Source organism: Charadrius vociferus, unplaced genomic scaffold, assembly GCF_000708025.1.
Source record: "Charadrius vociferus isolate BGI_N301 unplaced genomic scaffold, ASM70802v2 scaffold298, whole genome shotgun sequence".
NCBI classification, from domain to species: Eukaryota; Metazoa; Chordata; class Aves; order Charadriiformes; family Charadriidae; genus Charadrius; species Charadrius vociferus.
Genome location: NW_009649936.1, coordinates 1,512,313 through 1,527,834, shown reverse-complemented (window position 1 = coordinate 1,527,834; position 15,522 = coordinate 1,512,313). Strand labels below are relative to the sequence as shown.

General features: G+C 38.8%; 1 protein-coding gene across 1 annotated transcript in view; it reads left to right on the top strand.

Moving 5' to 3' along the window:
- Positions 1-15,522, top strand: part of DSCR3 (Down syndrome critical region gene 3) — a 45,035-nt gene that overhangs the window by 21,070 nt on the left and 8,443 nt on the right. The window contains exons 3-5 of the mRNA XM_009891363.1: positions 8,167-8,310; positions 9,591-9,740; positions 13,931-14,011. Of these exons, the coding sequence (XP_009889665.1) occupies positions 8,167-8,310; positions 9,591-9,740; positions 13,931-14,011 (375 nt within the window). The remainder of the gene's footprint in view (positions 1-8,166; positions 8,311-9,590; positions 9,741-13,930; positions 14,012-15,522) is intronic.

The window sequence follows — 15,522 nt, the reverse complement described above, 5'->3', positions numbered from 1 at the left end:
CCCCAGCGCCCGTTGCTTCCCCCTGGCGCCGTTGCTGCGGGTCCCCTGGCCGGGCTTGAGGCACGTCTTTGGGGTGAAGGGGATTGAGGCACGTCTTTAGGGTGAAGGGCTGCTTGTTGTCCTTCTCTTTTCCCCTGGCGAGCGTGGCGGTACCGCGGGAGTACCGCCGACCTGTCTCCGGGGAGGGCGGCAGGGCTTCAGGAGGGAGCGAGGGAGGCCCCCTGAGACATGGCAGTTTGGAGTTCACCTATAGGGTAGTGTCGCTTCAGTTGTTTATACTTGTGTGTTACAGCGGGACTGCTGCTTTGGTACAGTGTGCAGGTGCGGCCAGTTGCTGTTACAGAGTGTCGTTCCGTTTCTGTGCTCTGCAAGAAACCTGGAAATGTCTTAAAGATGTTGTTCACACCTGATAGGGAATCTCCTCTTATCTAAGAGGAGATTTCCTTTCTTCCCTGCTGAGAAGGACTTGAGGGTACTGGTGGATGAAAACTGGACATGAGCCGACAATGTGCACTCGCAGCCCAGAAAGCCAACTGTATCCTGGGCTGCTTCAAAAGAAACATGGCCAGTAGGTCGAGGGAGGTGATTCTGCCCCTTTGCTCCACTCTGGTGAGCCCCCACCTGGAGTACTGCATCCAGCTCTGGAGCCCCCAGCAGAAGGACGTGGACCTGTTGAAGCAAGTCCAGAGGAGGGCTACAAAAGTGATCACAGGGCTGGAGCACCTCCTATGAGAGAATTGGGGTTGTTCAGCCTGGAGAAGTGAAGGCTCCCAGGACACCTTGTTGCAGGCTTCCAGTACTTAAAGGGGGCCTACAAGAAAGATGGTGACGAATTTTTTAGCAGGGCCTGTTGCGATAGGACAAGTTGTAATGGTTTTAAGAAGAAAGAGGAAGAAATTTTTCACTGTGAGGGTGGTGAGGCACTGGAACTGGTTGCCCACAGAGGTGGTAGATGCCCCATCCCTGGAAACATCCAAGGTCAGGTTGGATGGGGCTCTGAGCAACCTGATCTAGTTGAAGATGTTCCTACTCATTGCAGGGGGAGGTTGGACAAGATGACCTTTAAAGGTCCCTTCCAACCCAAACTATTCTATGATTCTTTGATAAATTAGTTAGGCATGACCAGCCAGATCTCCGCCCCCCCACCCCCCTCCCCCAGGATTCTGATTTCTTAACTTTTTTCACTGATGTAGTTGTTGATAGTGATAAAGTGATTGTGCATACTTCAGCTTTTGCACCTACTTACAAAATGCTGTGCCTTTTTTCATCGCTGAAGACTTCAAGTGCAGTCAGAAAAAAAAATAATCACCTGGCTCATTTTTATCACTGTTTTTCTAGAAATACTGTTTAAGCAGAAGTTTTCAGGTCCTTTTTTTTCCTGTCCAGCCACCCACTTGTGTTATAAAAATCCTTTTCATACACAGCTTTCCCATACGTTAGTAGTTTGGTTGTTACAGCATATAAAGCATGTTTCAATTGATTTACATGTTTTTAATGCTGTAAAACTGCTTTAAACAGGTTTGAATGGAATGGTATGCAGCATCTGTTCTACAATTGTCAAATCATCTAGAGAATGACTTTCATAAAGCTAAATTATCTGTTTGTGAACAATACATCCCTTTAGGTATGGTGTCATAGTGGTAAAGCATACTTTCTGTATCTCTGTAGTTTCACGTTGTTTTACTAACACGCATTATTATAAGGACCTTATTTATTTCAGTATCATAATGCTGTGCCCATTTTCAGTTTCTTTACTTGGCTTCCTTTATATCACTTTAAACTGGATATTATTTTTTTTTTAATACAGGAAAGGGATGTTTCTTCTGTCTTCAAGCTGAAATTAAATAAGATATTTATGGTTAATAGATGTGTCAGTATTGTTTGTTTGCTTCCGCTTTAACTCCATGTGAAAAGGTTTATAATTTTAGTTCATTAACTGGGCCTTAAATTTGGAGATCTGAGTGATGTGAAAACACAATGATGAAAGAGCTCTACGGTAGAAGTACAACATGAATTTTTAATAGAAATTTCATATAAATAGATAGGAATTATAAGTCTCTAATTAGGCATGAGATATATGCAGGTTTGGTTTTGGGCTGGTTTTTTTTTTTTTTTTTACAACTTTACTGATTGTTGTATACTTCAGTCACAGTAGTTATGCTAAGAATACCTTCGGTCTATGGCAGCTTTCATCCGAAATATGCTTGCATCAATGCTACTTGAAAATGAAGGAATTCCTTTAGTAAAGGCAATAGTTCATCTCAATGTATATGTCTAGGTATTCATTTGAAGGCAATAGGGATACTGTGTCTAGACTTGATCTGTTGTTTTCTGACTTTATTTAAAGCTGCATTTGGATATGGAAGAAGTCGATGGCTAAATTATGCACTGGTATAATAGTCTTTTTGTTATACCTGTTACATTATAATAGCACAAAAAATTGCTGAAACATTACTAAGCTTTCTAAGTCATAATTTGCCCAAGACCATGATTAATCCAGCATAACTCCACAATGCCACTCACCTCCCTAGCCATTTAATTTCTGCTGCCTTTCTTGTGCTGACAATATTGGCTATGCAGTAAACTAGATCAGGGAAATGGATAGTATTTGGTAGGCATGACACTCAAAAAAAAAAAAAAAAAAAAAGTAAATAGTAATAATATAAAAATCAATCTGTTGAATCATGGATGTCCTTTTTTGTTTTTCTTATGAATGTGTTCTCAAGTAGACTCTAACAGAGAGTGTTTAACAGTTAGTATCCAAATGGTCCTGTGCTGGGTGGCCTACAGAAGAGAGATTAGACACAGTGGAGCAGCTCCAACAGAGCAGAAAATTGGACAAACAAAATAAAGTGGGGTGGATGAAGAACAGTCTGAAGGATCTCAGGCAGTGATTTTAGGTGATAGTAGGCCAAAGAACTGGTAGTGGCAATGGTTGCTGATTCTTCCATTCAAGCTCTTTTTTTTTTGTACGTTTTGTGCATAGTCCAGATGAAATATTCAGGGATTTTTAGCAATCAGCATCTCTCAATCTGTTACATGTACGTCAACCAGCCTCTGTACATCTGTTAAGTGTATTTGCTATACATTTTCATTCCCTCCAAGAGAGAAGAGGTGAGGAGAAACAGATACAGGAGAGACTGAAATTTAACAAGTAACTGTTTTGAGGATCTCTTAATGGTAAATTCTGTACTGAATAAGGCCTTGAAGGTGCGGGAGTTTGTAATATAAATTTGTCAAGAAGAACTCTGAAAGTTAACAAACTTATCTTTAGTTTAAGTGCAGAACTGAATTTGGGTCTTGTTAGGGGAAAATATTGTTGAAAGTACATGTGAGAAGGCTGGTGAGTGGAGAAGCGTCTACCTAAAGCAAATAGCTGACCAGGAAAACGAAGGCTGCATAACTACTTCTTTTTTGTTTTTTGTACAGTCAGAGTGATGCATATGTTTCATTATAGGCTTTCCCCATCAGGCCAAGATCTTTAAAATTTCTCTTTGGTGCTGAAATATCATACACTCTTTTCAGTGGTGCCCAGCAATGGGACAAGAGGCAATGGAGTCAAACTGAAACACAGGAAATACCATCTGAACATGACGAAAAACTTCTTTACTTTGAGGGTGACAGAGCACTGGAACAGGCTGCCCAGAGAGGTGGTGGAGTCTCCTTCCCTAGAGATGCTCAAAACCTACCTGCATGCGTTCCTGTTCTGTGAACCTGCTTAGGCAGGCGAGTTGGACTAGATGATCTCTGAAGGTTCCTTCCATCCCCTACCAATCTGTGATTCTGTGATAACAGAACCTTCAAATACTGCTCCCTGCTGTCTTGGGTTGGGTCAGACTACTTCTCATCCTGGTACGGTGACGTTGATTATACTAAATCCAGCTGAGTTCACTTCAAGCATTTTTCATTATTGCAAAGCAATCTCCTAGGCTAAGTGGAAGACACTTCACTTCCTAAAACTTTCTTTAGTTCTAGATAGTCGAGTAGGCAACTATTTTGTGCTTTTTAGTTGTTCTTTGCTTCTGCATTGGCTGTTCTTTTTCACTTGGGAGAAATTGGACACAAAATTTGTAAAATAGTCATACGTCATGCAAGCCTGAGATTGTGTTCCTGCTTTTAAAAAGTAAGTTGGTTAAAATAATATGCTGTGATCAACAGTAAGAAATTTCTGTATTCGTTAGTTCTAATCAGCAGAAACTGGAGGAAGTAAGTGAACAAAGACCTTTATTTTGTCTGGACTTCAATTTGAGAAAAGCTGGCTTAAACGGACTACTTTAAATTGTGAGTAAAAAACAAGTTTGCCACTTCTTGGACCAAAAGAGTAACAGCATTGTTTAAAAAACAAAAGAAGTCATAGGGGATTTAAGAATAAAAAGACAATAAAATTAATCCTAATAGCATGTCTTATAGTAGCAAAATAAGACTTATGGCATCAAAACTCTGTTTAAGTTCCTAGGAACAGAAGATCTGCGTTCAAGAGACTTTTTTTTTTTTTTTAATTGGATGGAGAATTCTTGAGCCATTGAGGCTCATTTAATAAACTCAGGAATGCTAGAAGAATGAGGAAAGGCACAACTACTGATGTGTTTTATTTAGAAAACCTAAACAAGATGACTGGAATAACTGTGGCAGTTAGTCTGAGACTGATATAAGAATTCTAGGCTGTGTAAGGCCTGGAAAATGCATTGTACAAAGAAAGGTGCCATAGTTATCATCAGTCAAGACTTTTAATGACAAGTGAATCTAAAATATGTAAGTTGGAATTTGCCCATAAGGAAGCCTTCTTCTAAAAAAGCAAACTAATTAGTAAATCTGAGCATTGAGCTTTTAAAACTTCTAATGACTAGTTAGTTGGGTCTAGCAGACTTTCTCAATTGAATGTGGTCAGTTTCCTTCTAAATAATCAGTAGAGTAGTAGTTAAGATTTGCAGGTGGTTTGTCTAGAGGAATAGATGTGGAAGAAAATGATCAGGAATATTTAGTAAATGTGACTTGTGTGAACTTAATGTGAATTTTTAAATTGCCAAATGTTTGCCCTTTGTCCTAAAAGTGGATGCCTCTGATGTGGAAAGGGGGTTCTAAAAGAAACCTAAGGTGTCTTGTTGGTAACCAACTGATTGTGGACTTCCATTCTACCAAAACATGAAAAGCTTAATCCATAGATGCATAGTGCATATCAAATGGATCTTGAGAAATGTTAGGCATTAGGTATGGTGTCCTCTGTTGTTGTCAACACATCAAAAAGTGTGATGACAGATTTCAAGTGGTCTTGAAAACCTTCTGTCTGGTTTGTTTGTTATTTTTTTTCAAAGCTACCTTGCATTTGAAAAAAATTAGGCTGTTTTTTGTTATCAGGGATGCTGTCAAGTGATTTAGATACAATCTGAAAATACATAATATCTATTTGAAATTATTTTTCTAGCTCCTTAATGTAGCAACCAGACCTGACAATGTGAACAAGCAGGTTGGAATCAGTATATATTTAAACACTAAAAGTAATTTTCCCAGCAATTTATGGGACACTGTAGTGTGCACTTTGATCCTTCCAGTCTTTACATAAACTTTATAGATACTGAGTAGCTGTCTAGTTCAGTCAGAAGTCCAGATGTGATGTAGGACTCTCAAGATGTGATTCTGTGATCTGTGTTATGCACCATTTCATGTTATTGATTGAAGATTGTTCCAAATTGTCGTCAGCCAGACTTGGGTAACTCTGCTCCACAACTGGAGAAATGAGGCGTTGTGCTGCTGGACCAGATGAAGCAGATGTTCATCTCAGTTGTGGCCTTGAAAGTGACTGAAACTTTGAAAGTGTCAGTCTTCCTGACAGTTTCCTGCACATACCTGAATAGTAAGGAACTGACAACAGAAAGCCAAAAAGCTTGTTTGGGATCCTTAACCTGGGACAGTCTTCTTACAATAATGTTTTGTTTGCAGTTTAGCATATGTACCTCAGTTCTCTGTCTGCTTCATGTAATACACTGACCTTCCTATGGATGGATACTATTGTTAAGATGAATAATTCTGTGTAGAACTGTGTTAGCTTAGTTCCATCTTGCAAAGTTTTGTAATTACATTGTGAAGACATGAAGAGTTCCTAAAAAAGTAAAAAGTTAGTAAGAGCAACTGATTGTAAGTTGCTCCATTGTAGCACATAGGGGTTAATTCCGGTGGTGACTTTCTCTATGCCTTTAGTTTTGTGGTGTTTAAGGTAGATGAACCCCTTCTGATATGGACTGAAAACAGTAGTCATTTAGTATTACGTGGTGCCATGTAACTTTTACAAATTGTACATGTTTGCATATGTTTTGCAGAATTAGTTTGCTCATAAGTTGTGTGCTAACTGTTTGAACATCTTGGTAAGCTCACGTTCTTTGATTTGTACTTTTTAGAAGGACAAGTATCCTGACAGCTTTGTATTTAGCGGGGACCCTGGTTTTACACAAAGAAGGACAAAGTAGCTCTTCTCCAGAAAAGACATAGCCAGCTTGCCCTCATGCATCAAACAGAAACAGAATTGTATTTCATATACACAGTTTAAGTAAATATTACAGTATCTTCTTCATGGTACTTCCTTCTCCCGCACACTAGTGACCTTTAAAAGTTTTTGTTAGTGATTTTGAGGTGTTTTTTTAATTTCTTAAGAGGCATTGAATGTTATAAGAAAAATTAGTGTTTATCTTCAAGTCATTCTTCTCCTTTCTGCCCCAAATACATACGTCCTTATCGTGTGAAAGTATGTAGGCAATAGCTCTGGAATAGGTTGTTGCTGTGTGGTGGGAGACTGTTCTCATTTATTAAAGCAGTTCATATGTTCAGGATTGTCCTTGCTTCTTATAGTTCAGCTGTACTCATTTTTCAAAGCAATAACCTAATTGCTTGTACTAATTAAAGCCTGTTAGCAAAGCAGTACAGTATTTAGGTCAGCTTTTCTTCACTGTCCTTTTGTGCTTGTGCCTCCTGTTCCTGGCATTTCCCAATTGCTGCAGGTCCTCTTTTCAGACTTGCAGCATGTCAGCCTTCATGGTGATGCTTGATGTTCTACTGCTGTCCTGTTCTGCTTTAAACTGCATGACCCATTTTCTATATTGTCATCCTGTACCACTAGTAAAGACAAAAGGCTGGCAAAATTCAAATAGTGTCTGTCAGAGGTTTATATAACTAGACTGGTTTTAACTGGCCGAGTGTAGAGTGGGCAGTCTTGAATTATCCTTTGGGTGGAGTGATCTGTAGTTTGGTGTCTAGTTTGCAAGCCTAGTGAAGGCGCAGGTCATTACCATCGAGCAGAAGGGAAGGATAGCCCCAAGAAACTTTCTTCAGGTTCTCAAATCACTTGCTGCTATTTGCAGATGCGTATGGATGTTTGACATGGAACTCTGGATTGGAGTGGATTCTCTGTTGTAGGAGAGGGGAAGGAAAAACTATGGGGTATGTAAACTGAACTGCGTGTTGCTGTCCTGCAGGTGATCTTTTTTTTCATTGTTAGAACTTCTAAGTTGGTACTTCCAAGATGCAGTGTTCTTGTGCAAATACAATTTTGTAGACAAAACATTCTTAATGGGATAAGTGACGCATCTCTTGAATCATACAACTTGTGCCTTCAATTCAGATACACTTTTAAACTATTTCCCATGTAGTATGGAATTTGCTTGTGTAGCAGAAAAACTCTTTGTTTGTTAATTTATTTTACACCTATTCCACTCCACTCTTGAGGTGAGTCTTATCCTCAGCTTGGCCATCACTTTTACAGTTATGCCTTCTCTTCCATCTCCTATGGCTGGCCGACCCACTCTTCATATAAAAATTCCTCTTGGGCTTTCATTCTAACATGTGAAATAGAACTTGTTTATTGCCAACTGACTTGATAGTTGTTTAGGAGGATATTTTTCATTTTCCTGGAGAGGAAGGTCTTGAAACTTTGGAAAGAAATAGAAGCTCCTTCTGCAAGGAGGAGGAGAATATTTTTAATGAAAGCAAACAACAAGTACAGAGGTCTCTTCCCCACATTGCTGTCATTATCAGTATTTGTCTTTTCTGACAAGGTTAGACTGTTCTCTGGGAACAGTTTTCTGGAGTTTGAAAATCAGTTAGCATGCTAACTGATTTAACAGCTATAGAAGACATTTATTTGAACAAATGTTATCATCTTGTCGTTTCTCTTACTAGGAAGTTCTTTCTGGAGTCGTGGTCATAACAAGTAAGGACACAGTCCAGCACCAAGGTATCTCGTTAACAATGGAAGGATCAGTAAATCTGCAGCTTAGTGCCAAAAGTGTGGGTGTGTTCGAAGCTTTCTATAACTCTGTCAAGGTAAGATCTGTGCAGGTTAATATTTTTAGCACAAAACCTATGTCTCTTTTCTCAAATTATATCTTTTCTTAATGGCTTTCAGGGTATGTAAATGACAGAAAGCAGAGAAATGCTCAGCATTATCTAGTGATGTATGATGACATTTTGGGGGAAGAACTTGCAGTGATTGGAGAGTTTTCTTTAGGGCTGAGGTACAGTAACATAAATAGTGTGATTACTGGGTGATACATTGAAGGACCAAGATTTAAAGAAAAATAATGAACTGTGTGATTTATTTTTTTTAAGTGACTCATTTTAATTGGACCTTTGTGCAACACTAGTCACTATCACAATAGTTTCTGCAGAGGCTGTTGAGTTAGTGTGTTACTTACTAGGCGTAATACAGGACCTGCACAGATTCTTCTGTGCTGTATGAGGCTGTGCACAGACTGACTGTAGAGCTCCTGGAAGGCCTCTGTACTGCTCTCCAGGTTTGGAAGCGTGGGGTTTGGAAGCTAGCAGGGCAAGTTATCTCAGGCTCCACACAAACATGGCTGTACCGACTGAAGCAAGGCTGGCTGGGTCTAGAGGCAGTATAGCTACATGTGCAAAACAGTTTGCTTAAGTTAGGACAGCCTTGGTGCAGGGCCTTTTAAGGTCTTCATTTGTAGTTAATTTGTTTACAGTATTGTTTACAGTATGAATAATCTGCCCATGAATGACTGAAAACCAGAAAAAAACAGTAGAAGCAACAGATTTTCCTTTATTCCTGTCTAGTAATAATAATAATAGCAAAATTATAGGGAAAATAATAGCAAAACTCCAGAGAGAAAAGGAGTGTAATCTTCAAGCAGGCTTCCCCAGTTGGATCACAGTTAACCATTGTTCCAGTGAGAGACTAGCCCTGAATATAGATCTTTATGGTGGGAGAAGGTAGGAGGGAATGGCTAACTGATCAACTGGCACACATACTTGTTGATTCCTGCTACTACTATTAAGGGTCATAATTTAGAAAATGGAACTGCACTTTCCAAAGCGCTTGAGACTCTGCTGTTTAGCTCTCTGAATATGTTTTGTCATTAGCATGATATAACCGTAAAATAGATCACAAATTGTTTTTTTAAGGAAAGCACTCTTAATGTTTCTTTTCATTGTAAGACTGGAGAGCTATGTGTCCTGAAGAAATACCCGAGTTTCTGGAACTTCAAGAAGTCTTATCAGAGTTTGGATGTTGTTGATTCTTGAAATGATGGGACTGTCACTCTGCTTCTACCTAAACCTTGTAATATTTATCTTTGCAGCCCATTCAGATTATTAACAGCACTATTGAAATGGTAAAACCAGGAAAACTTCCCAGCGGCAAGACAGAAATTCCGTTTGAATTTCCATTGCATATGAAGGGGAACAAAGTTCTGTATGAGACATATCACGGTGTCTTTGTTAATATTCAGGTAAGGCAGTCATATCTGTAAAGAAAATTTGAACTGTTGTTATCTACAGAGTGTATTCTAAAGCATTTCTTATTCCATGGAAGCAGAGGATAAAGTTTTGTGATAGAGTTTTCTTTTCGTAGTGCAATATGTTTTCTTTTCTCAATTTGAAGAATGAGCAAAAAGTTTAGAGATCCTTTGAAGTAAGTAGCTTTTAAGCTCCCCTTTATTAATTTAGCATTGTTCTGGTGTGTACTGTATTTTCTAGATATAACTTAAGATTAAAAATCATGATACATGTTAACCTTTTAAGTACTAGTTTGTAAGTATTTTCTAGTTGACTTTTTCAGTTCTGGTTTCTAGGAGTCAATGCTTTCCACTTCTTAGAAGTGGCAAAGGAACCATCCTGATATCTCAGAATCCCAACAATGTAACGTTGCTTTTTAAAAAAATTGTTGTGATATCTGTTCCCTTTTCTTTTTTAGCAAGTTTAAACTTTTCATTGGAAATAGTTGATAGTAATGAAACTGATCAGATGTAACATGGGATGTACAAGAGAGAATTAAAAGCATACTGGAAAAAGGGACTTTGGGTTGAGAACGGGTAAAATGTATTTGCCATGCTTGCTGAATCTTACAGGGTGGTGTTTTCATCTAGTTCTGATTTTATTGTGTAAGAAGTTGCATTTACCATTTCGTAGATAATTTATGAAGTAGTACATACCCAGATACAAGTATGTGTACTGTTAACCAAGTACCAGTGAGACTTTGTTAGCATCGTAGACAACCAATTAACACCAGTAATACTTAAATATGAAAAATGAAGTGTACTGACTTACCAGATCTGTTTTAAGACACATGGATAAATTCTACAGGAACAAAGCTACCTAGTGTTCACAGTCTGTTTTCCTGCATTCGTTTGTGAGAAGGAATAACTAGAGGAAATCTTCCCATCACTTATTGTTTCAGGCCTTCCATATGCAGTAAATTTTTAAAGAATGATGGCATAAACAGAACCGTAACAAGATGTCTTGCCTGAAATACCTTGTCAGAACCACTGTAACATATATCTGATCCCTACTTATGTTCCACACAACTACGTCCATTCTCTTAATGAAAAAAGACTGCACCACAGTGTCCTTTTGTTCCAAGCAAATGTGGCTGTGCAATTTCATAACAAAAACTCAAACAAAAGTGTTGAGAGCTCGTAGCATCTTCAAAAACATGAATTTTTTGCTTTCCTGTGGAGATGACTAGTAAAATTTCCACCCAAATCTGTATGTACTACATAGTTGTAACAGAATCTTGTGGAAGCACAATTTTGAAATTTGATGTTTTTCAGTTAAAAATTGTCTTACCATAGATGGGTTCATCTGGGTTGTTTTTTGTTTGGTGTGTTTGTTTGGTTGTTTGGTTTTGTTTTGTCTTTTTTTTAAGGAAAGTCTTTCTTCAGCTATGTCTTGAATGTAAATACTGCATTAGACAATGCTTTTTCTTACTGAGGGGGTGGGGTTTTTTTGTTTGGTGGGGGTTTTCTTGTTTTTTTTTTTCTTCAAGGAAAAAGTTGAAAGAGCCACTACACGCAAAAATTTTCAGACCAGTGCAGCTGAAGAATCACTGAGTTGTAAAACCTTTCCCCCCACCCCTCTTGTAGCTCACTGATGAGAGTATTGGATCACAAAGTATAAAACTGTTAGCTATTTAGCTGAGCTGGAAGTCTTATGCTACAGTCTGGGATTTTAAAAAAACCCTAACAAACCAAAAACCCACAAAAAGACCCCCACCTACTAGCCTATCAGAAGTAACTACAATAAAATTTCCTTGTTTTTTGTCTATATTCAGCTGTTTTTTTAAGTACTTCCCATATCTTATTTCGGTCTTGGCTTTCATCCTAATGTAACATCTGTTGTTTGTGGTAGGTATGTCAAAAATGGTGCAAAACTGGTTGTTTTCCATAATCCAGATAAAACAACTGATATCAATCATAGGCAAGTTAAGGTATACTTTAATGGTGAATATTTGTTTTGTTTTGTCATTCCCTCTCTCATCTACCTAGCTTCTCTTTACAAGCTGGGAGTAAAATGTAATTAAAAGGTTAATCATTAGATTTCAGCCAACCTTTGAGAATCCTGCTGTCCTGAAGAGGAAAATACAGTCTCTCCCAAGGTTATTGAAGGTGCACTGATACCTGATAAAACAGATACATGACTATAAATTATGGGATGTTAAGTCTGTTTTCTAGAAAATCAGGCTTGAATTGCTTAAAAATGCTAGTTTTAAATAAATCAGAGTGATAGGGGTTGGCAGGGTCCTCCGGAGATCATCTAGTCCAACCCCATTGCCAGAGCAGGGTCACCTACAGCAGGTTGCACAGGAATGCATCCAGGTGGATTTTGAATATCTCCAGAGTCAGAGACCCCACCATCTTTCTGGGCAGCCTGTTCCAGTGCTCTGCCACCCTTAAAGTAAAGAAGTTCCTCCTCATGTTTAGATGGAATTTTCTATGTTCACGTTTGTGCCTGTTACCTCCTGTCCTATCGCAGGGCACCACTGAAAAAAGACTGTTCCCATCCCTCTGGCGCCCTCCCTTTAAGTATTTATAAGCATTGATAAGTTCCCCCCTCAGTCTTCTTTTCTACAGACTAAAAAGAGGTGCAGTACCCTACACTTGCCTTTGTTGAACTTCATAAGGTTTCTCTCTGCCCAACTCTCCAGACTGTCCAGGTCTCGCTGTATGGCGGCACAGCCTTCTGGCATATCAGCCGCCCCCTCCCAGTTTTGTGTCATCGGCAAACTTGCTGATGGTACACTCTATCCCTTCATATATATTGAACAGGACTGGACCCACTACTGACCCCTGGGGAACACCACTTATTACAGACCTGCAACTAGAGTGTGCCATTAACCACAACCCTCTGAGCTCTATCTGTTAGCCAATTCTCAATCCACCCCACTGTCCATTCATCTAACCCACGCTTCCTAAGCTTGCCTGTGGGGATGATGTGAGAGATGGTGCCGAAAGCCTTGCTGAAGTCAAGGTCGACAACATCCACTGCCCTCTCTTCATCTATCTACCCAGTTATGCTATGATAGAAGGCTATCACATTAGTCAGACATGACTTCCCCTTGGTGAATCCATGTTGACTACTTCTCATAAACTTCTTTTCCTCCAGACACTTTGAGATAATGCCCAGAATGAGCTGTTCCATCATCTTTCCAGGGATGGAGGTGAGGCTGACTGGCCTGTAGTTTCCTGGCTCTTACTTCTTGCCCCTTTTGAAGACTGGAGTGACATTGGCTTTCCTCTGGTCCTCAGGCTCCCTAATCTCATTCTTGCATGCATATTCAGGTTGTAGCTAGAGAGACACCATGAACTAGAAGCTATGAAGCTAAGTCCCTAGTCCAAGTGCGCCTGGTTTTGCCAATCCCTTGGAATTTAAAATGAAACAACAAAAAAACCCCAACACCCCAACAAATTCCCTATTTTGTAAGGGCATTGAAAGGCTATGTTATAGATGCTGAAGTGTATAATTACTGTGATAACCAGGGTCATGCTATTTTTCTGTCACAGGTTTATGGCTTCCTTTTTAGGGGAGAAAGGGGAGGAAATTAGCAGCAAGTTTTTGAACAGTGAACAGCAAAATTAACCTTGTTGCCTGACTTTACTGCACACTGCTGCTTTGAAGTTCAACTGTATTGTCAAAGACAGTTTTCTGTTAAATATGCATATAACTGTTACCACTATTAAATTCAGTCTTGCAGTAAATTTAAAATTAGTGGGGCTGTGAGTATATCTTACGGATAATCACTTATCCAAAGTATGGTGCAAAGCAATACTGTAATCACTCTTAACTGAATGTAATATGGGTGCTGAAGCTGTGCAGGAATACTGCTCTCTGTCAGTGAATTAGTCCCTCAATCTCATAGGTTGTTACATAATGCAGAAGATATGGAAAGTATTTGCAAATGACTGTGGGACTGTAAACACAAAGAAAAATCAGCTTTCATTTGGGAGCATCTAAAATCACTGTATACCTCTTATCTCCTTCCCCTCTCCCCATCATTGCCTACTAACCTGTTTTAAATAATGCCTTATATAATAATAACAGTAACATTCGGCATATATGCAATAAAAAGATGAAAAGTTAAGAGAGACAGAGGAAAACTTAACTAAGCCTTTCTTCTTCTTCTCTGCCATCGTGTTCTTGCCAGTATACCCTACGGTGTGACATGCGACGTTCTCTGCTGGCAAAAGACCTGACTAAGACTTGTGAATTCATTGTCCACTCACTGGTAAGTGTGGTTTGTATTACCTATACAAAGTGAGATTTTTTATTTTTTTTTTCCACTTCAAGTGAAGTTTGGCGCTAAGGTTAGAAGGCGAGGTAAAACTATGTAATTTGTAATAGCAACACGTCGGATATGTAAAGGAAGTTAGTCTCAAAAAAAACACCACTCAGAAGAGCTAGGTGGCAGTTGCTTCTGTTTAGAATAACGCATATCTCTCTTCATTTAAAGAAAATAGTACAAATAGGACTTAGATTATAAGATGTTTTTATATGGCACTGAGTTTCTTCTCTTATTCATCCTTTCAGTTCTGAAACAATGGTGTGGTTAGATAAATATTACAATGTTCTTCTAAACACTGTTTTAGGCTATCTGATTATTTCTTAGCCAAAGGTTCCATGCACCCACAATGCCTGTCCTAGAAATGAAAGTTTATTGGTGAAGAGAAAATACCTGATTTCTGTTCTTTGGATGACTAATTATGATTTAGAGCCCTGGCTCAAAGTCTCAAAGCTGGGACTGCATCAAGTTGGACATAAGAAGCTTGTCAGCTTAATCACCTTTGCTATTAAGTAAGCCCATGGTTCCCATGGTTGGCAATATGCTAAGATAACTAGATTAAAAAATATCCACATCCTGCGGTTAGCAACATGGAGACAGCCTTCCTCCTGGGGAGATATCATTGTGGGATGAGACTGTCTCACAAGAAATGCTTTGCTGCTTTTTATTTGAAGTGTGTGTATCAGTTTGGTTTTTAGTTTATGTTGACTTGTACGCGTGTCCAGAACATCTGATGTCAGTACAGACTGTGCTGGCCTAATTAAGTATCTCTTTTTCCACCCACAACTTGCTAGAACATACTGTTTCTATCATTCCTTTGAACTCTAACAGGACAGTAAAGTATTAGACTCTTGTCTTATTTATGAATAATGGTGGAAGTATGTTATTTTAGTTCTATAGTACCCTTTTTGAAGATTTAGTACCTTTTTTAAAGATTTAGCTAGGTGCTATAAAGAAGTTTCCTGTTGGTAAGATTTCATTATTTTCTGAAATATATTATGCTACATTTTATTGGTCCATTATTACATTATAAGTAAGCCACACTTGTCAAAATAGTGAACAAATTACATATTATGCAGTTTCCTGGGTTTATTTCTTGTTCCCGCTACAGCACTTCTTAGATCACAAGTCAGTAGATCATGAATCTCTCAGTCAGGGTGAATTAATGAGGTTTTACCGAACATATAATTCTCACTGTCAGTGCTCAATGTACCATTTCCCTTAACCTTATTCTTTGCCAGAATTTGTCATTTATGGGAAAATACAGTCAGTCTTCCATCTTGCAGCTGGGCAGCAGAAGCTGTTTTGAATTCTTAAGTAGTGAGGGTACATCCTAACTAAGAGTTCAAGTTAAGCCCATTGGTGGTGGTGGTGGTGTGCTCTGCCAATTCACAGTTAGATACAATGGAGTCTCTCATAATTGATGCTGTGCTGCCCACTTATTGTAAATATGTAGG